Here is a 21,453-nt window from a genome sequence, read left to right as displayed (position 1 = left end):
AACGAAAGGAATAATTAGAACGTGAGAGAAAAATCTAAAAGTTATGAGAATGCAAACAACAACGGTGAAGTTATTGAAACATCTTGCGAAATAAGTAGAGCATCTGAATAAAATGAGTTAAGATTCTCAAAAAGCTGTTTGGAGTAGTCCAGGAGTTCCAAGAGAGTTCCAAACCGTACGAAAACAATTCTATAATTAAGTGGACAATGGTGAAAGTGATCTTATTATGCGTTTACAAAAATTTAAAATTATTTCGAGTACTCCTTTTTTTTAACTGTGATGACAACCAATTCCAGAATTACTTTCTAAAGGAGTTAGTACTCCAATATCTGATGACGACACCCTAACAGTATTGAAATACTCAAATGGTTCCCTTCATTTTACTTTGAAGAGGAAAGGAAATCCATTTGAGAACAAAGAGACAACAATTGACAGTTGATGGAACTAGTTATAAATATCAACTCCAAAAATTGAATATCGATTACATTCTGAGAGGAATCATGAACAGCTGTTTATTTGTCTAATGTAATTTTGATTGGTAAATGTTTTCATGGCAATCTTGAAAGGGGTTGTGAGAAGTTGAATGAAATATGAAGATGAAACCTAATAGGATTTTGTACTCACTACAGCCGATTTGTGATAGTTTAGATGAACCGTCTCAATTCAAATTATGTCTAGAAAGAGATCCATTGAAGGATCTGTACTTCGGTCTAGATGTACAGGAAACAAGATTGTTGGAAAGAGGATGCTATATTTTCCAGAAATATTAGAATTCAAATGGTTTGCAGACAGCGAAGAAGTGATTTTTGGTATCAAATTTGAGGAACAGCCGAGAAAATTGGTGGAGAGGGTCAGAAGGGTTAGTAGTGAAAAATCTGATGGTATACTGAAAAGTGTTAAGAAACTGAAGAAGTTTTATTCATTGCTGTCGAACTTGCTGTTAACTTTTCACCCGATGATTGTATTCGCTATTTCTAACGATTAGCCTTCACAAGTCCAAATACTCTGAAACCTATTGCCTAGTCCCTGAGAAAATGACATTCCTACACCACTGCGCCTGCTCATCTGAAAACCTTGTTCATCAGTACTAACGAATACATATATTGTGGGAAAACAAAAATTCCATTCACACCGATGAATAATCAGAATGCGTTGACCGTTAATTGGAAAAATATCGTATGGAGACAAGCAGGCAGTGCCAGGACACCGCACCGGTTAGAGGAATTCTAGTTTTTCAGAATGGACTACTCTCCGCGGCGAGTAGAAGAGATAGAATACCTGGTAGGTAAACGGGAGGGTTGAAGGTCGAATCCGTCGGCCCGCCAGGAATGTACTTTAGAGGCGAAGACCCGTTCTGCCTGTTCGCGGGATTCATTACCAGGCCGATTGAACAAATCAAATTAGCGAAATGCAGGAGCGTATCCGATTTATCAGGCCCAAGGGGTAACTGAATGGAATAGTAAAAATAGTGATTGTGATGACGAAAATAGTGATGACGTAGTTATCCTCGACCATCAAAGTACCACGATCGTCATCGTGTAGTTCCAAGCTCCGGGTGACACGAACATCGTCCAAAAAGAGGGGGGAAAACGAGGAAAAAAAGTGTTTGGCCTTCTACTTCTCCATCTTGATTCAAAAAATGTGGGAATCTTTGAAATGAGTCAATTTTTGAAATTGATTCCTTCCTTTCTTTGGAATATTCCCACATTGTTTGTATCAAGATGGAGAAATAGAAAGCCAAAAACTGTCTTTCCCAAAATTTAATCTCTCCCAGAAATATACTTTTTCAATTTAAACAAGATTCCTGTGACTGGGAATTGATCAAATAAGCGAATGAATGCTATTTACGTAGTTTCATCGATGACGTGGATGGATTCAACTGATTCCGTGACAATAAGTCGTAATTATGACCGAATTGAGTGTTTTTTTAAAAATGTTATCCGTATTTGCTACTGAAGAGCCGATGAGGCAAGTGTCTTACGTCAAAACTTCGGATATCTAGCAGTGAGGATGACACTGTTCCATGTAAGTGAAATTTTACTTCTTTCATTGATTATATTGTGAAGGAATCCTGTGAATGATATCTGATTCGATTCCATACGAATGTTTGGAATACAAACGGAATAGAGAGAATTAAATAACGAAATATTAGTTTAGAAGTTTTGAATTATAGAGCTCAGTTTAGCTCAGCTAAGCTCAATGGGAAAATCGAAGAGTCACTGTTGATTTTGCAAAATGTGCATGAATTATTGTTCAAAGAATTTTCTGTGATGTCAAGGTATAGTCAGAAAATGTGTTCTACGGATATTTATATTCTGAGAAACCACCCCTGTATTTTAGTCATTTTTGAAAGTTCTCGATGTTTTGCTTCGCATTGGAGATATCGAAATAATACATTGTAAAAGTGGGTACTTACAAGTGAAAAAGTAGTCTATTTATTACTCATCACAAAGATGCTTTCTTGTTATCATTTGAGAAAAATATTTTCAATTCATGAAGTAGATAGTCATAATATCTAGGAAATCATCTCAGCAACCATAAAATAAAATACCACTTTTTGTGTATCACGAAATTCTCTACCGATGTAAAAACCTGAATGGCGATTAAAAATTCAAGGACTCTTTGTGGTATGCTTTTTCCTGCGTGAGAGAATTATTATAAACACATATTTCTTAATGAATATGAAATGAAAGTTTCATTGAGAGAAATGAGTTTTATTAAACAGTAACATTTTTTGGGTTGCACAAAAATTTCAGGACCCAATAAGTCTATTGAAAACACTTCTTCTGCACTAGAACAAGAATGCAGTCTCTTGATGCACGTTTCGCTAACCATCAGCATCATCAGGAGGTGACTCGTCTGGTCGGGGTTCCGTTGAGATAAAAATGTTTTCAATACATTCTGTTTACACCAAAGGTTCCAAACTCCACTTGTCAAAATCCAATAAGTGAAAAAAAATCAGAGAAGTTCATTATTCACTTTTTTGGGGATGTTTCTGCATCCGTCGTCAAAATTGGAAAAATCAATTGTAACATGCAGTTTGTCTCTTTATTTTTTTTTTTTTAGAATATGGATAATGAAAATGTCAATGAAGATATCTAATTTTCTCACTTTTGCGATTTTTGTATCTCCCATACTTCTTCAACATAGACAAGTGGATACAAATAAACACCACTCAGAAACATCTGAAATTGATGGCGATTCCTAGCCGGATCTGGGATTCACTTAGAAAGTTTGTTTTCGCCAATATTCTCAAGTTATGTGTCGGCTTGATTTTCGAAATGAAACAAATGTAAATGAGTCTATTGTGGTTTGTAAGGGAATAAAAGAATTGGAAAAGTTCTCAACACAGTTGACAGAATCAATCCCTATTGAAGACATCAATTAAAAGGAATGTTTCAATGAATAGAGTGGATACCGACTTCATTAAAATTACTAGCTTATTGTTCTGGGAAATTTCATAACAGAAATACCACGGCAATGAGTCATATGCGTATAATTGAGAATGAATAGATTAACTGTGAGACTAGACAGTTCTAGGACGAATTTTAGAAACCATATGATATATTTTTTGAAAACGATACACCAATAATGTTTTCTGCTCAGGCACCAAAAATTTTCATTCAACTTTCAAGATACTTATGATTTCACTTCACATTTTTTTATTGCAGATATTTTCAGGAGATAAGACTGTTGTTAAATCTACATTTTGAAGAGTGTCAAAAATACTATTCGCAGAAAATTGACCCTATAATGTCAGGAAATTACGATTCAGAACAATGAGTCAATCTTCTCAGGAAATTCCATCATAACATCATTTCAAATACTTTGTCATATGTAGGGTGATACTCGGAGCAAAGATTAGATACTATTGGTCATATTTAACATTGAAACATCATAAAATCATGACCTCTTGTGAATCTTTGTAAATAAAACTGAAGTTAAATCCATTAGTTTATATTATGTTTACTCTTGTTTCGATAATTCTCAAAATATATCTCCAATAATTTATTTCAGACAGCAATGGTTTGTTATACTATATTTTCCTGTGCAAAAAGTCGATAAGTCGATACTTCATGAATGTTTCAACTATATAGACATAAGACCTGATTGAGATCTTTTTTGCAAGACTTCTTCGATTAACGACTTGTTTATTTTGTGGAAATTCATGTTCACTGAGGATACACTACAAAAATACACTTTTGTCTATTTTCCACTATATTTTTCGGCTATTACACCGTTTTTGAAAATGGTGTAATAGCCGAAACCGGTCAACAATAAAGAAATATAGTGGAAAATAGACAAAAGTGTGTTTTTGTAGTGTATCCTCAGTTTTTTGCAAGAACTGTACATAACTTATATCAAGAAAATAAAGTTTTGTTTTTGGTATATAAGAGTTAAATTAATTTTAAGACATTTTCTTATCACACATTTTGCAAAAGCACCATCCATTTTCTACTCAAAACACAATCTTAATAGTGAAAATATATTAAGACATTCTTTTTTCGAATGAACTTACAACTTCAGTTGACAGAAGTTTACATGTCAAGCAGGTTACTTTGTGGATGAAATATCAATAAATCGACTGAACTATTCAGTTGTAAAATGGTTTCTGTACGTTGGCTAAACGTTGGTAATTTCCCAAAGATTTTTTGAAAAATAAACGAATTTCTTCACGTTGACCTTTTAAAACTCTATATAACTCTAAATATTAGTTTGCCGTTTACGTCAATAGTGGTATTCATATTCACTAAGTACGGAAATCTATAGAATTTCAGCCTCCGTTTACAAGAATGATGCGAGCTCATATAATAATTTTACTCTCAAATTACCTCCAAGTCATGCATGTAATTCATATTGATTGTAGTCAATTTGTTCATCATATTCTTGAGAATGAGTTTGCACGAAAAAATGTTTGGTTCTTGAGTATCAAGTTATCACATGGAAGTGGTAGAGCATGACACTTCATTCAACAGAATTAATTTTATATTCTTCAGACATTAAAAGATGAATACTTCTCACCGAATGATATGATTATGGTATAAGTTCTGTATGAAAAATCGAAGAAATCAATGGTATTCTATTCAGTTACAAATCGATTCAAAATTGGATTGATTCAAGCATATTCATAGTCTTTCCTCAACGTGAATGAATTTAAGCGAAAGCTTCGTAGGTCTTTTTTGCACTCTATATTGTTATGTATCATACAGCAGTTGTATTCAGATTAATAAATGAATTTAATGTTTCATTCTGGTGTCCATATTTTTAAGCGACACATATTTTTCTGATCTTTGAAATCGGATTTGTGCAGTGTGTCCTTTGAAACATGTTGTTATGGCTTTTCTAATCTGGCCAACGTATGTTTTGCCACATATTGTAATAAAAATTTTTTTTCGTAATTCGTTTATAAGCAATTTAGTATTATATTATTAGTTTTGAAAAAGTATAACTGACTCCATATCTATGAGTATGTGTAGTTCATTTGTATATAATTGTTTCTTGAGAATATATCTGAAATTTGTTATAGTACTTCATACAAGTAGGAATGATTTTTTTCCTAAGTATGATAAATAAGTTCTCATATATTTGCCTATATTTGATTCATAAGAAAATTGTTTCACGAACATCAAATATAGTTAACCAAAGTTTTAGCCAGTTCACCTGAATAGTATTTTTATAGATTTTATTCAACAAAATTCAGACGTGTTTTTTTGAATTATCACTTTTTTAATTTATCAACACATTGAAATGAATCATCGAATACTAAATGTTAAGTACTTATAGCAAAAATTCTGAAAATTATTTTTTTGAGTTCTATTCTTCAATAAAACTAGTCATTCTCGAATATTTTCCATGTATAGATAGCGATCAGTTACCTTTCCTTTATATGTATCGAATTGTATAACTATTCTATCATTTTATCATTTCTTATCATTTCTTGCGATACCTTGTTGTTATTGACGATTTGCGGTTTTCTGTGAAGAACCCGTCGTTTTCTCGTTTCCTTTCCCATCACGAAAGAGATCCTGTCGATTGCCAATTGTTATGATTTATCTTATCATATTTTTGCTGTCTGCTTCCGGTCCAGTCATGCTAATAATAATGTCGGAACTTTCTGATTCCCGAATGTTTATGATATGATTGCAGTCAATTGGAATGCAAAAGAGATAACAGAAGAAATGTCGCTAAAATGCATATTTTGTTTCAATTTGCTGATATAGGATTCGATAATGTGTCGTCGGTATTGTTTCGAAAAAATTTCAAAGAGATCGTTGATTTACGATTATTGCGAAACTTTTGAATTCAACAAAAGAGATCAATAAATATTTTATAATACGCACTTTATTCAAAACATGAAACATATTTGAATTGAAAGAGGTATATTTTTAGAAGGGATGAGTTTATGAAAAAAGCCTGAAATCATTTTCCTATGTAACTTGAACTTACAAAAATGTAACTATTGTTTTCAATTTTACCCTAATCTCTTGTAAAGAAAAAACGGGCTACACAAACTCAATTACATGTATAATTTTGTATTATAGCTATCAAACAAATGTATTATAAAAAAATGGCTCAGTTTTATCATTTCAAACTTCAACTTTGGTGGTTGCTTCACCAATGGTCTAAAAATTAATTTTTCAAGAAATACTTGGAACAAATAGTTCAAATATATTTTATAAATAAAATTGAATGCGCCTAAAAATAATGCTAGAGTGAAGAAAAAATCTACGTTCGAACAACAACCCACAGAATCGAAACTAGTATGAGCTAGGGATTGACGAGGTCTTAACCCTTGATGTGCAATGCCTAGCACGGATCGGACAAAAGTCATGGAGAAAGCCGTAAACTCCCACATCCTCAAATATTTGTAAGGCTTCAGCCATCAATATGGCTTTCGGAAACAAAGATCGACAGGCGACCTTCTATTATATGTCACCCATATTTGGAATAACGCATTCCATTTGGATTCCAGGACATCGGCTACGGAGTCACATATTCACAGGCAGCAGGAGTTTGCATATGTTGAGGATCTAGAGGTGATTTTGAATTGGGATGTAAGTAACCAGTAAAGTAAAGTAATTCAATGCCCCAAAAACCCAGGCATTGGTTTTTTACAAGAAGATAAATGTCTCCTAGTCGGATACAATAACGTCAGGTCAGACAATTCCGCTTTCTGCTTCAATAAGTTTGTTGGGGGTTGAAATGGATACCAATAGGTATGTCTTGACACAATCATGTCGCTGGAATCACAAAGGTGCTTCCCAGAAGCTTGGAACACTTGAAACACTGTTTTTTCTGTAGTGCTTGTGTTTTGTAGTAAAAAATAGAGATATAGTTTGTGTATTACCAAGAAGTTACATCTTCATTCAAGTGTGGTTTGACAAAAAATGAAGCACTGACTGACGGGTCAATAAATTCATCAACCAGTAAAATGGCCTTGAGTTTAACAATTTTTGGGATCTGTTCGAATCCAGAGGCGTTTTTATTGGTCTATTTGTATTTATAAATAGAAGGTCCGATCAGATTCACGGAGACAAGCATATATATGATGGGATAAATCTCTATTTAAAGTGCCTACGTGATTGTGTGGAAAATATACGAAATAGATGAATACTGAGAGAAGGGGCTTTACTTTATATTTATTTATGAAAAGGGACATGCATGGCACATGAAGTTCAATATGTAGACTCCAGCTGAGGCCTTTATCTAGAATAATTCCCAGGAATTTCACGCTCTCACCGCCACCACCAACACTTGCTGGAAATATAATATTTTTCCTTTATTTTTAATTTATTTTCAGTGTGTTTCCAATTCCCAAATATAAAATACCATAGAGACATGCTCTTCCCAATAAGGTATAATTTAACTTTCCTGCTCAATCAAAAAAAGGGGATTGCTCATCCTTTACAAACATACTTGACGTGTTTTTCGATTCCTGCGAAAAACTCTTTTCCTAGCATTTATGCATAGCGAAGTACGTTTACGATAGCCCGGTCTGTAAATGAATATCCAATACATTCTCGATAATTACTTTCGTCGACTCCTGTACATCGCATAACCCAAACATTCCTTCAACGAATTTTTCATACGACGATGTGAACGTCCTCGGCGAGACGTGGAACGTGTGAACCACAGCCAACCGAATCTGATCCCGTCTTTTATTTTGCAGAGTTGGGAACTTTTAGTGTTGAGTAAACTGAAATGGGACATCGCATCCGTAACTCCCCACGACTTCCTCAGACACCTCCTCAACAGGCTGCCGATGGAGGACAATTGGATGATCAGGCCCGAGATGGTCCTGAACCACGCCAAAACTCTGATCACCCTTTGCGCCAGAGGTATGTACCGAGATTTTTTTTTGCCATTCCTTCTCTTGGCCTTCGTACGAGGCCTGAATATTACGAAGCTTTGCGGTTCAACACAAAGACGAATGGCTCGTAATGTATGGCCAAGGTCCGCCCGGACGCATGGGCGTATCTTGGGGGCTTGGGTTCCGGAAAATTTCAAAGGAGAATGCATAACGGTCTGCTGAGGGGATTTTGAGAAGTTTTTCCGGAATCCAATGCCGATTTCAAAATATGCTAATCTTTTGCTTGTTTGACATTCTGAAAATCCTTAAAACATACCTAAAAATATGACAATAATTTTCATTGAAAAACTATTCTATGGCTCAACAAGAAGACAGACTTTTTATTCTTTTGTCTCGGAATTTTTTAGAATTGATGCTACCCTCTCTAGGAACGTCCTCTCTAGGGAAAGACCTTTGCCTGTGAACTTAATGATAGAACATTTATTCACCAAAGCCATTTATCATGTATACAATTTGGTGTGGAATCAACGATTCAGTTATATACTGAATGAGATTTTTTAAATTTTGTTTTCTCCAACTATTGCAGAATGGCTAATTTGCCTATAAAGTGGTCAGGAATGGTTTTGGTGGACTTGAATGACAACATTCTACTTCATCATAAATATAATGTATTATTTTGAGACTAATTGATAATGAACTTTCGTCAATGTCATTACAAAATTGGATTGGTAACGAAAAACTAAATTGACGACAAAATAACTATATTCCTACTCTAATCAGTAGTGGCAATTGGGACAATTTTAGAAATCTCATTTACTGATATTCAACAGATTGGAGTAGTATTCAGCTTGTATAAGCCAGTGACCACTGTAGCCCAGTGGTGAATTTATTTTGGTCTCATATTTTTTCCGAAGCCCCATTACATGCTTTTATTGATGTTTAGGCGTCCTCATCCTTTGCATGTTTGAAAATGTTGTATAATATTCAAGATATCAAGACTTTGTACCGAAAACTCATGTGAAAAAATCCGCGGATCAATTATTGTTTGGCAAAAACCCTTTTTAGTATTCCCTCTTCTCCAATATTCTCTAAAAAATGGTAAAAAGTAGTTTTTGATTGGTATATTTGATTTTTTTAAAACTTCATTTTTTAGTATTGGAAACGTGAGAAACAAAATAAAAGTTTTTGTTACCCAAAAATAATTGTGAGTCCTCACATTGAAGTAATGTTTTTGATCGATTTGTTGGTTTTGACCTCCTATAATATGAAAATATTCAAGTGCGCTGTTGCTACTGTACCTATTCCAAAATAATGCTCAAGTGATCAACCTAAAACTTCATTTTTTAGTATTGGAAACGTAAGAAACAAAATAAAAGTTTCTGTTACCCAAAAATAATTGTGAGTCCTCACATTGAAGTAATGTTTTTGATCGATTTGTTGGTTTTGACCTTCTATAATATGAAAAGATTCAAGTGCGCTGTTGCTACTGTACCTATTCCAAAATAATGCTCAAGTGATCAACCTAAAACTTCATTTTTTAGTATTGGAAACGTGAGAAACAAAATAAAAATTTTTGTTACCCAAAAATAATTGTGAGTCCTCACATTGAAGTAATGTTTTTGATCAATTTGTTGGTTTTGACCTCCTATAATATGAAAAGATTTAAGTGCGCTGTTGCAAGTGTACCTATTCCAAAATAATGCTCAAGTGATCATATAGTTGATTGTCTATATCAGTTACGACGGAGTCTGTACAAATGGCATCTTTCAATAGCTTGATAATATACAAAATGGAGTTGGGAATGTACAGGTATCTACTAACTCAAAAGTGGAGGCTTTTGTGAATGATTTTCAATAACAAAAAAAATTTTTAGACAGTAATACGGGTGGTCATTTTGAAAATTCATTTTTTATCCTTTTGTTTTGGTCACCCGATAAAAATATAACTGTTAACGTGTTGATGAAAAGAAAAATGGTAGGAAGCCAAAACTCAGAGCCAATTTCACAATGCGAACAATCTGATATCTTATACAAGCTAGCAAGCTAACACGTTACATTATTCATCGTCAAAAAGAGTAGATTAATTTGAATCGCCTTCCGATAACGCCATTTTGGTCGATGAAATATCCATCAAGAAATGTACTAATATATAAGGAGGATCCGATTCTACCTATTACTGGAAATTAAATATTTCCTACAGCCAATAAATTCAATACGAAACTAATTCCAGATCAACTGGAGGTGTTGCCAAGGAAAAAATTTAGAAAAAAACAAATGAATACATCGGTTTCATTTGAGAGTAGGAATGAAGTGTGCAAGTAGTATATTCACCAACCAAGGTGCTGGGATTTAAATGAGTGTGCGAATAGCTTTCTATAAAAATAATTTGGTTCATCTTATAATAATAATTAAGAAGCTGTCGCGTAGCTACCAATTGAAATTCATTGTGGAAGTTCTATGATTATTATCACAACATCACATTACTTTTGTTCTAAAAAGGTAGGATGAAATTCGACATGGTTCAATTTGAGTTGGCTGATTGTTAATGAGTACCTGAAATTTTTTGATATGAGGGGCATTATTACAAAGATTGTAATGAATATACTTGCAGTGGTATACAGGGTGTTCATTTGAAAACTTCCCACCACGGATTTATCGAAAACTACTGATTGAAAGAAAAAACGCCGAGACAAGTCAGAAGATACATCAAAGGGGACAACTTTTTAACCAATAACTACTTCACCCCCTTTCACCCTCTGCACCCCAGGATCATTTCCTTGAAAATTTTAAATGACAAGGGGTATCGAGTGATAGCTTGTTTGAAAAGTCTTCCGAAGTCCTTCATTTTGACGTTTATTTTTTTTAAATCGGTCGATTCGTTTTCCAGAAAATTAGAAAAATCTGCATTAATTTTTATTTGTTCCGATAGAAAACAAAAACACACGAAAATATCACTTTTCATTTCAATTACATTTAAGGTTTGCCAAATCCACAATTCGTTTATAATTCAAAACGAAAACTACCAACATAAACAGCAGTTCGAATGATTAGACGTGGCAATAACCAAATACCAATCCCAATTTTTTCCGCGATTTTTTCATCAACACAGTTATCCTAGGCGAACTGTTTTTATTGTTTACATGTGTAGTTATTCTCAGTTGCTAGGTGAAAGAAGGAATTGAATTTCCTGTCAGTTACCTCTGTCACAGTTTTCAGATCGTGAAAAGTAAATCATTGATTCAGAATCTATTTCGAAAATGGTTTACACACTAGCCGAAAGAGTGGAAATTATTCTGATTTATGGTGCCCAAAATCAATGTGCTCGGCAAACTGCCGTCACGTTTAATGCCAGACATCCAGATAAGTTAACTTCGCATAGGTATGTTTTGGACCTAGTTACTAAATTTACTCAAACTGGATCGGTTGCAAATAAAAAACGTGATAATAGAAGAGTTTTGGATGAAGCCGCTCAAATTGAAGTTTTAGGTCATTTTGGAATAAATCCTAATACTTCGTTACGCAAAATTGCTGCTGCGACTCATATTTCATTAGGCTCTGTACACACAGTTACTAAACTCCATAAATTTCATCCATTCAAAATGAAAATATTGCAAGAGTTAACCGAAGATGATTTTGATAGGCGAGTGGAGTTTTGTGAAATAATGACTGCAGCGATTAATGATAATACCATTCGTGTGAAGAATGTCTGCTTCACTGATGAATGCACATTTTATCTAAATGGATTTGTTAATAAGCATAACTGTAGGTATTGGAGCAATGAAAATCCGCATGCTTTTGTGGAAGGGCACACCCAGTACCCTCAAAAAATTAATGTATGGGCAGGCATTTTAGGAAACAAAGTGCTTGGGCCATTGTTCATTGATAGAAATTTAAATGGAGACATTTATTTGGATATGTTGGAAACTACTATCAATCCGCTCATCACTGAAACCATTGAAAACCAAATCGAAGAGGATGGAAACCCTACACTTGATGAGGCTCAGATATATTTCCAGCAAGACGGTGCTCCTCCTCACTATGTTCTTCCGGTTCGACAATGGCTAGACAACGAGTTTCCCGATAAGTGGATAGGGCGAAGAGGGCCTATAGAATGGCCTGCTAGGTCCCCGGATTTGACGCCATTAGACTTTTTTCTATGGGGCCATTTGAAGTCCATTGTGTTCACTCCCCAACCTGCAAATTTGAATGAACTTCGTCAACGCATTATCGACAGCTGCCATGATATCCAACAACATGTATTTGAAAATGTCCGTCAGGAATTTGAACATCGCCTATATCATTGTTTGGCCACCAACGGGCAACATTTTGAACAATTATTGAAATAAAATGTAATATTTTTGTATGTATTGTTTCGAAAATTCCCAAATTAGGATCAATAATATTTTTCTAATTTTCTGGAAAACGAATCGACCGATTTGAAAAAAATAAACGTCAAAATGAAGGACTTCGGAAGACTTTTCAAACAAGCTATCACTCGATACCCCTTGTCATTTAAAATTTTCAAGGAAATGATCCTGGGGTGCAGAGGGTGAAAGGGGGTGAAGTAGTTATTGGTTAAAAAGTTGTCCCCTTTGATGTATCTTCTGACGTGTCTCGGCGTTTTTTCTTTCAATCAGTAGTTTTCGATAAATCCGTGGTGGGAAGTTTTCAAATGAACACCCTGTATTTAGTTTAGCCTAAGATTCGTCCATTGAACTCATTGAAAATTATTTCAGCATGACGTGTTCTTCAGGACAGATTTGATTCTTATACAAATTAATGTGGGCTTGATATCGCAAATCAATTCTCTCTGACATGTTCTCGTATACCGGCATCGAAAACATAGACTTATTTTCGTTCGATAATCCACTTCCTGAATAACTGGAAAGCCCTTCATGGGCGCCGCCTCTGTCTTGTTGATCCGCGAATACCACACAACCTTAGTGTGGCCCCAGAGCCGAATGAAACTCTCGATTTCGATGGTTCAGTTTCCCACACTGCTCCGGCTCGTCTGACACTTGTCTGGCTATTCGCGGCCGATGGCGTATTTTCAGATGGTCTCTGTCGGCGTCTTACAACATACCTAGAGCATAACAAATACGCGAGGAGTATGGTCAAGGATGTACCCAGCCGGCCGCCTAGTGTCTTTGAACGGGTTAGAATCAACAATACGCGATATATTTCGGTGATTGATGCGAATCGAGGGGCTCGGATGGGTTTTTGTTTGTAGGGAGAACTTAACAGAGATCGGGTGGAAGAGTTGTAGAACACCCTTACATTCAGGCTGGGTACAACAAGTAGTGAACCAAAGTGTATTTTGATGATGTATTGTGTTCATTTGAGATAACTTCAGCATTTGGGAGGTTATTACGAGTTATTACGAACGAGATAATGAAAAGTTACATCCACCAAGCTAATGACCTGTTGAAAATATTGATGATGACAGCGCTTGTAGATCTGTAAAATCTGCCTAGCATCCATTTCTTCATATTTGGAAAATTTACATTGATAATAATAAATAATATATTAGGTGGGAAGAAAGAAAGAGTGAAACTAAACGTATCGAATAAAGTACGATTTTTCTATGGATTCTGTAATGTAATTTGTATTTCTCATTGGTAAACAGAGTTAAACACACCTAATAGGTGACAGACTCAAAAATCGATGATTGAGATTCTAGAAAAATTGTTTCATTGATATTTCAGACTTTTGTGAAACAAGACTATTTTTTGATGTACCATTTAGAAGGCATAAAAAAGTTATCCAAAAGTACATTCTGTTGTGGAAAATCCGAAGATGTTGAAATTTCACTTAATATTTTTAGAAACGTCTAGTTTCCAGAAGAAAAATATATAAACACATGTATAAAAAAATAATACATTCCTCACTATATAAATATTAGCAGAGTTGAATTTTTGGCGAAGTTGCCAGGAAAAAAATTAAATTAATTTTCATTACTGATATTAAACTTTTTATCGCAATTGTTCGAAAGTCTGAATTATATTTGAACTGTTTGTTGGATAAACCATTCATATTTTCAGCAAGTTCGGATCAGTAGCATAAATAAACAGAGAAATTCGGCTGAAAGTTTTCGAAAAATATTTTCAAGTTAGCTTTGTTTTATATGAAATGCGATGAAATCGTCAGCACAATGTCGTCGAAATTTTTCACGTATATGTTCCTTTCAGTTCATTCAAAATGACAACATAGTCATTTTTGGTCTATAATAGTACACCTTTGTGAACTTTTTTATATTTTCATCTCATAGCTTGAATTTTCCAGTGGATTTTCATTCTCTACATTTTTCTGTGGAACTTTTTTCAAATGAAATTCAACCTAGGAAGGAAAATCAATTTTCACTCATATTTTCGAACGAAAATATTCACCATTCACCTGTATACTGTTTTATTTTATTTTTGTCTATTCCATTTGTATTTTTATGAATAAAGACGTATTATTATTATTATTAAATATTCTTGACGATTCAATACGATCAAAATTACGATTGACAATTCATTTTAGATTACATTTGAAATAGAAAAAAATGACATATCAAGTCATTATCTATATATCATCTATTGGAGGATAATAGAAAGACATGTCATTGTTTCCTTGGTTCATTTGTTTCTTAAGATGAATAGTGCATACAATACTGCGGTAGACATGTACAATAATCAGACAAGTATAAAGAAATTAAAATGATTTCTGTATACCTATTATATTCGATAAACGATTGATGTATCAAGAAATGAGACTTCATATTTTTTTCTAACCATCTAGATGATTGTATGGAACATGGATAAAAAGTCAGAGCATTCCAAATATATCTAAGAGAATTATAATACAGATACTATAAATGCATTAGGATAAAATTTTAATCAAAACTTTTAGTTTTTCATGGCAGTAATGGTATTTAAAATAATTTTTAGACGTTAAGATTTTGAGATATGGTATATTATTTAAAAAAAACTGATCTTAAAGTAAAACCTAATTGTAAAGTAAAACACTACTTTGTTTGAGTTTCTCAAAATCTATAATAATTGAACGTTCAGAAGTGTATTCAGTAAACTGTACTAGGTTAAGGAAAGTAATTTGAAATTTCCGTTACAATTCATAAACATAACATATTGACAAAATATTGATTTTGTTTTACGAGTACATACATCTAGAGATTTGCTATACTAGCATTTTTAGCGAATGACAATAGTAAACTACGAATTGTTCATACCAAAAAAGTTACTGCATCATACGAGAATAAACCATTGAAGAGTCCAATAAGGTCAGTAACTATTTGTATTTCTAAACTTTGCTTACAAATTGAATGAACAATTTAAATAAATGAGAATGTTTTTTGGCTTTCTTGCTTGGAATATCTGAATCAGTTCTGATTCTGTACACATTTTATACCTTATCTATTGAAGGTTATTTCAACTCTAATTCATAACATTTTTTGACAATCAGAAGAAGCAAAGGGGAACTTGTTTCGAGGAAGTGAAACTGCTTGAAAACTCACGATTTTTGTGTTAAGTACCATTATTATACGAGTATTATGAGCATTTGTCATTGAAAATAAATTGAATTCAAGGAAGAAAAGATTTTATTCTAGATGATATCTGATTCAGCGGAGGATATAATTGTTTATTGTTCAAACAGGTAGTTTATCCGCAATTTCTAACAAATAAAATCTTGGGATCATCACTAGTGAATACAATGAATTCTTCCTGAATTATTGGGCATTAAACCACCTGTAAAGGGATTTCATTATTTGCTTAGGACTTCAATCAAGGAGCTTTTCTTTACAGGTAACAGTGAAATTACCTATTGTTGAGGGGTATTAACTCTATTCACCCTCAATCTGTTGTTGAATAATCATTGGTTGTTTTATGACTGAGAAGTTCGGAGATTATTTCTATCCTAATTGAAGGAGGGGTTCAATTAAATATTTCATTGAAGAAATTATTTTTAGCTGATGAGTTTACAACGTCATTTTAATATAATGATGACAATAATTCAATAACTAATATTTTATCGGAGATGTGAAACAAGAATCTACCGGGGGAAAATCACTCGTTAGAGGGTTGTTTCAATAATAATAACATCTCAGTGAAATGACAGAAAGGGTAGATATCCTTATTTTCAATGCATCAAAACTGGTGTTCATGGAATCTGTCTTTACCAAACGTTTCCATATAGAGGCCCATGTGCAGATAAAATTGCTGCTCGCTTTACAATTGACCTCCATTTTATTGAATATTAGTGGAGTTGATGGTTCAGTTCATTTTACTGTCAAAAAATATTTTTGAATCCATCTATAGAAAGATAAAATGAGTTATATTTTCTGTAAATCTGATGCGAGGATTTAAAAAATCGTCCTGGACTAATAGATAAAGTTATAGTGCCCACCACAACCACACATAAAAAATCAACGCAGGCGGGACCGCAGTTTGAAAAAAATAGAAACTCGAAGAATTTCCCAGGAAACATCCATTGTTGATTGTTGCCTTCTCTCTGTGAAACTATAAAACCGAGAATGCTGTGGGTGTTTGCGTTTTGCTATAACACACGGCCGATTTTATTAGTCTGTTGAGGTATAGACAGGCTCCCTAATGCCGATCTTCGGTGCGTATGCCGTTTTTCCTCCGCGAATAGTCGAGATAGTCCAGTAAAATAGACATTTCAACTAACAATAATTTGCAGAGCTGAAAATTGATGTATGTTTTGAAAACACTTGTATGAATAGAATGTCAAAAAATTCCTCACCGGTCCAATGAGTGCTGAAAAAGTATAGTAAAAATAGATCAGATGAAAGTGACGGATCGTGCAATTAATTGGAAAAATTGTCACTTTACTTTTTTTCCTCCAAATTATCATTTCTGATATAAAGTCACCTCAAACGTTGAGGAACATGTATTTTACATCTGTAATAGTATACACATTTTTTCAAATGTGCTATCCTCGGTACATATACCCACTCTTTTATGAAACGGAAGAAACGAGTTTTAAAAAGTTACTTTTGAACTGTTAATTTTAATGTTTTAATTAATTGAACCTCTGAGATCTATTATAATGAACTTTTACCAAATGATGATATCTTGATTGAAAAAATGATACTATGCATGATAATGAAAGTGAAATGAATCATTCTTTACGAAAATTTGAATCTGATATACAATTTTTAAATATCCTGAAGTAGTTTTCAATTTTTGTTCGCAATGTCTTTTCAGGTTTCAAATGGTACATAATCTCATCAATTGGAATTTGTGCGATCAGTGGTATTGATAAATCAATATGTTTCGAATATGTTTTAAAATATGTTTTTCCGGTACCCCTGTGAACGACAACCCTCAGAAGGCTAAACTTATGCGAGCTAAGGACTAACGAGGTCTTACCTTTTAACGTGTGATTCCTAACACGGGTTAGGAATAACACGGCTACCGACTACTGACCGAACTAACAACGATGATGTTTCTGTTGCTGTGTCAAATATGAGGAATTATCATCATTAATATGTGTGCAGTCATAAATTTTCCACATGATATGGAAAGATACCTGTACTTGCCAGGAACTATTGTTGGTTTGTTGAAATTGACAGAAATTGGTCAAAGAAGACATCAGAAGATGAAGATGTCGTTGTAGTCCGACAATGTGGTTCACAACAGCTACATAACAGCTTTATTATCGGTATAATATTAATAGCTGACTTTTGTGTTTACCGCATTCTAGTTGCTTCGAATAGTGAATAATTATTCAAATTGCATAGGAACCTTCTAAACTTGAGCTTTCATGATTTTACTCATGGTTGAAAGCATTTTAATAATTAATTACATTATCCATTTTCCCTTCTTGGATACTTGCTTTTAGAATGGTAGTATCTCAAGAATTTTCAGCTCCTTCTGAATCGGCTGGAACTTTTGATATTTCATTCACAACAATTCACTCAAAATCTGTACCGATTTTAAGTTTAATAGAAATTTTACCAAACCTAACACTGTTTTGCCTATTTCAACTGGACCTAGGTGCGAGTACGGTTCTGGATGAGCTGCGGGTGGCCCAAAGAGGCATTGAACTAAATTCCTAAGTGCAGCAGCCCCCTGATCGCCGACTTTGTTTTACGGGGTTAAGCTGACCACAGAGTCGTGTTTTGACGTGGTTTTCACTAAAGATTCATCGGATAAACGCCGTTGTAGCTCTGGGCAGGTCTTTATTGATAGGTTCAATTTCTTCTGTGGGTGGTATTTATGGAAAATCTGTATCGAAACAATTAACTTACGTTTGAAGTCGTTGGAACAAAGGAGTTAAGGAATTGGTTTTTTCTGCAATTGTCAACCCATTTTGCAAAATTTCTGTAATGTTTCTTGATAGTTTTTGACAATTTTTCGTTAATAGCACCACTGTTGCAAAAAAGGTTTTACGCAACCCATTAAAAACTACTCAGTTTCGACACTGCTCCATTACAAATACTTTTTTCAAAGTAGCGTCACATAAACATACGTTTTCTTCTGAAATTCAATTAGGCCTATTACAATTTGGTCACCTGTGATGCAAAGTTAATTTGTTTTGACCCAGTATAAGGTAATTTCATGAAATATTCATCTTTGAAAAGGTAATTTACCTAAAAAAGTATTTTAACATTTTTTTTGTAAATTTTGTTGTTGTACAATATCAGAGGTTTACTTTCAGAAAAATTGAAAATAATTTTCATTTTCTAAAAAGCTCAACAAAGCGAAATTAAGATTGAATTGTTATAAACGTTTAATTAATTTTGCCTAATTTCTCAAGAAAATATTCTTTGAATTATTTGTAGATGATTAAAACTTTTCAAGATAGATTGGTTAAACTGAATTGTTTGATAATCAACATGAAAAGTGTTATTAGTTTTCAAAAAATGAAACATCAGTGTCATTAGATGAGTTAAAAGATATCCTGACCTTATCTGTATGACGTGAGGAATATTGAAGGACACGAAAGAAGTCACAATAAGATTTGTTCAGACCAAAAGATATGAAAAAGATGGTCAGGAACTGTTGATGTTCTTTCAAAATTTATTTAACCCTTCATACAGGCTAAATGTATTACCCGAAAATTTTAAAATAGCTGGAGTCGATCAAGTCAGCCATCAAAAAAGTAATTCATCTCACTGGTAACCCCAATTCCCAATTGTATCACCTCTTCTGTTGTTAGTTTTTACTTTAAAGCCCTAGCAAACATAGCTGGGAGAAACATGTCAATATTGGGTACTTGTGTTATGACATGTGTTAAGTTGAATCATATCAAGTCCTCTAATTGTGACTAGATTGTCTGACTGTATAATAATTTTCTTCAATATCTCCAAAGAATCCGAAGTAATGAACCCAACCTAACATGTTCGATCGATATAGGTATAGAAGCACAAAACAGGTGTAGTATCTGCTTAGATTTTGAAAACAATACAGGCTTGAAATAAGACCTTTTGTCGCCTCTTTGGTCTCAGTGACAATGTTTATTCAACAGCAGACCCATTGCATTTCCTACAGAATTGAAAATAGCTGTAGTCAATCCAGTCAACTATCAATAGATCAATTTGTCTTACTGATGATCCTTCATTAACAGCTATCCTTTATCGCTTAAGATCATCGGAGAAGATATCTTTGTTCACACCTGTTATAGGACTGTATTCACAGTATTATATTTTGTTCAATCAGTCTTTTCGTGGAACTCTCCATCAAAAATTATTTTCTCTGTCACCCGACCTTTGAAGACGAGTTGGGCTTTTTTCATCACCCAGTGTTTACTGCAAACAGCAGCTGAAGCGGGGTGAGAGAAGAAGTGGAGAATTTTTCGATGTCAAAAATAGAACACAGGGATTCCATTAGACATAGTTTCATTTGAACGTTGCAAAAACGTGTGCGAATTTCCTTGAATGAAATACCACTGTGTGGGGTACAATTCGTCGTTGTAGTCGAAGAAAAAAGCAGAGGAAGTCGCATATCAAATATCTCGTTAAAAACAGCTGTGATAATATTTATAACCAATAGTATAATCGTTACGTCTGGAAACAATATCGCTCTTGATGGCAATTCTGCGTAAAGTACGAGCCGGCGGATGTCGTCTGCAATGGCGATTGTTTCGTATTAATTTGCGGCAATTCTGCAATGACCAAAATTAGTTTGAGAGACCCCTTGAAAATTCGGTCGTCGAACTCTGACGTCATCGGTTAACCTTGTATCTTCAACACGAGGCCAGTCGCATGCTTCGCGTACCAATAATATGCCGAGAATATTTTGTCAGGCCTTTTATTGGCAACAATTTAACGAAGTTGTGTTGTGCGTGAATGAATTTACTCTTTTCATTCTAACCGCTGACTTTCCAGGGTCGTACTGGCTCATGATGGACCTTGAGCCGTGCTAATTGACTCAAAATGAGAAACTACATAGCTTGTTTAGTTTGGAGTTCCTCAAAGCTCTATGTTGAAGCCTGTTCCGTTGTTCATCTACGAATTTTGTTACTTGAAGCTTCATTGGAGGCTGATATATTTGCTTCTGAATATACCAATGGCTTCCACAATTAATTAGTGTTATTGTTTCTAGCAAACAATCTCCAAATTGCACAACTTATTAGACAGTGGACAGATTTTTGAGACAATAAACTTTCTCTGAATATTTTATAAATAGCCCAACACGTTAGACCCATCTATAATGACTTCACTAGCTCTTTCTTTCTTCACTATTTGTTTGTGTCATGTTTTTGTCCTACATTCAACTGTAAAATAATCTATATTCACGAAAGTGAACATAATTTTTCTGTCATCAGTGTGCTACTACTGATTTTTTTTTCTGGTTGATTCGGCCGTTACTTGATGAAGATCCATAGTAATTTCATGAACTACGATTGATCTCCACAAACTTCACTTGAGAAATATACCGCGACATGTTTCGCTAACACAGTAGCTTCATCAACAGTGATTTGAATACATTCACATTGAATACATTCAAATCACTGTTGAAAAGAAGAAGCTACTGTGTTAGCTAAACATGTCGTGATATATTTTTCAAATAAAGTTTGTGGAAATCAAATCGTGGGGTGTAGTGAATGAAAAAACTGATTTATACTCTCATGAAAGTTTAATCAAACAAATGAGGGCTGATAAGGAGTTTATTTTGCGGT

The 21,453-nt window shown here is 34.0% G+C and overlaps 1 protein-coding gene across 1 annotated transcript in view; it reads left to right on the top strand.

Moving 5' to 3' along the window:
• LOC111506239 (G1/S-specific cyclin-D3) overlaps positions 1–21,453 on the top strand; it is a 52,001-nt gene that overhangs the window by 20,017 nt on the left and 10,531 nt on the right. The window contains exon 3 of the mRNA XM_023161250.2: positions 8,171–8,339. Coding sequence (XP_023017018.1) covers positions 8,171–8,339 — 169 coding nt within the window. The remainder of the gene's footprint in view (positions 1–8,170; positions 8,340–21,453) is intronic.

This window comes from Leptinotarsa decemlineata, unplaced genomic scaffold (assembly GCF_025532065.1).
Source record: "Leptinotarsa decemlineata unplaced genomic scaffold, Ldec_3_MD MMD2_tig00026314_RagTag_RagTag, whole genome shotgun sequence".
NCBI classification, from domain to species: Eukaryota; Metazoa; Arthropoda; class Insecta; order Coleoptera; family Chrysomelidae; genus Leptinotarsa; species Leptinotarsa decemlineata.
Note: the sequence above shows the minus strand (reverse complement) of the source record. Positions and strands in the feature narration are given on the sequence as shown.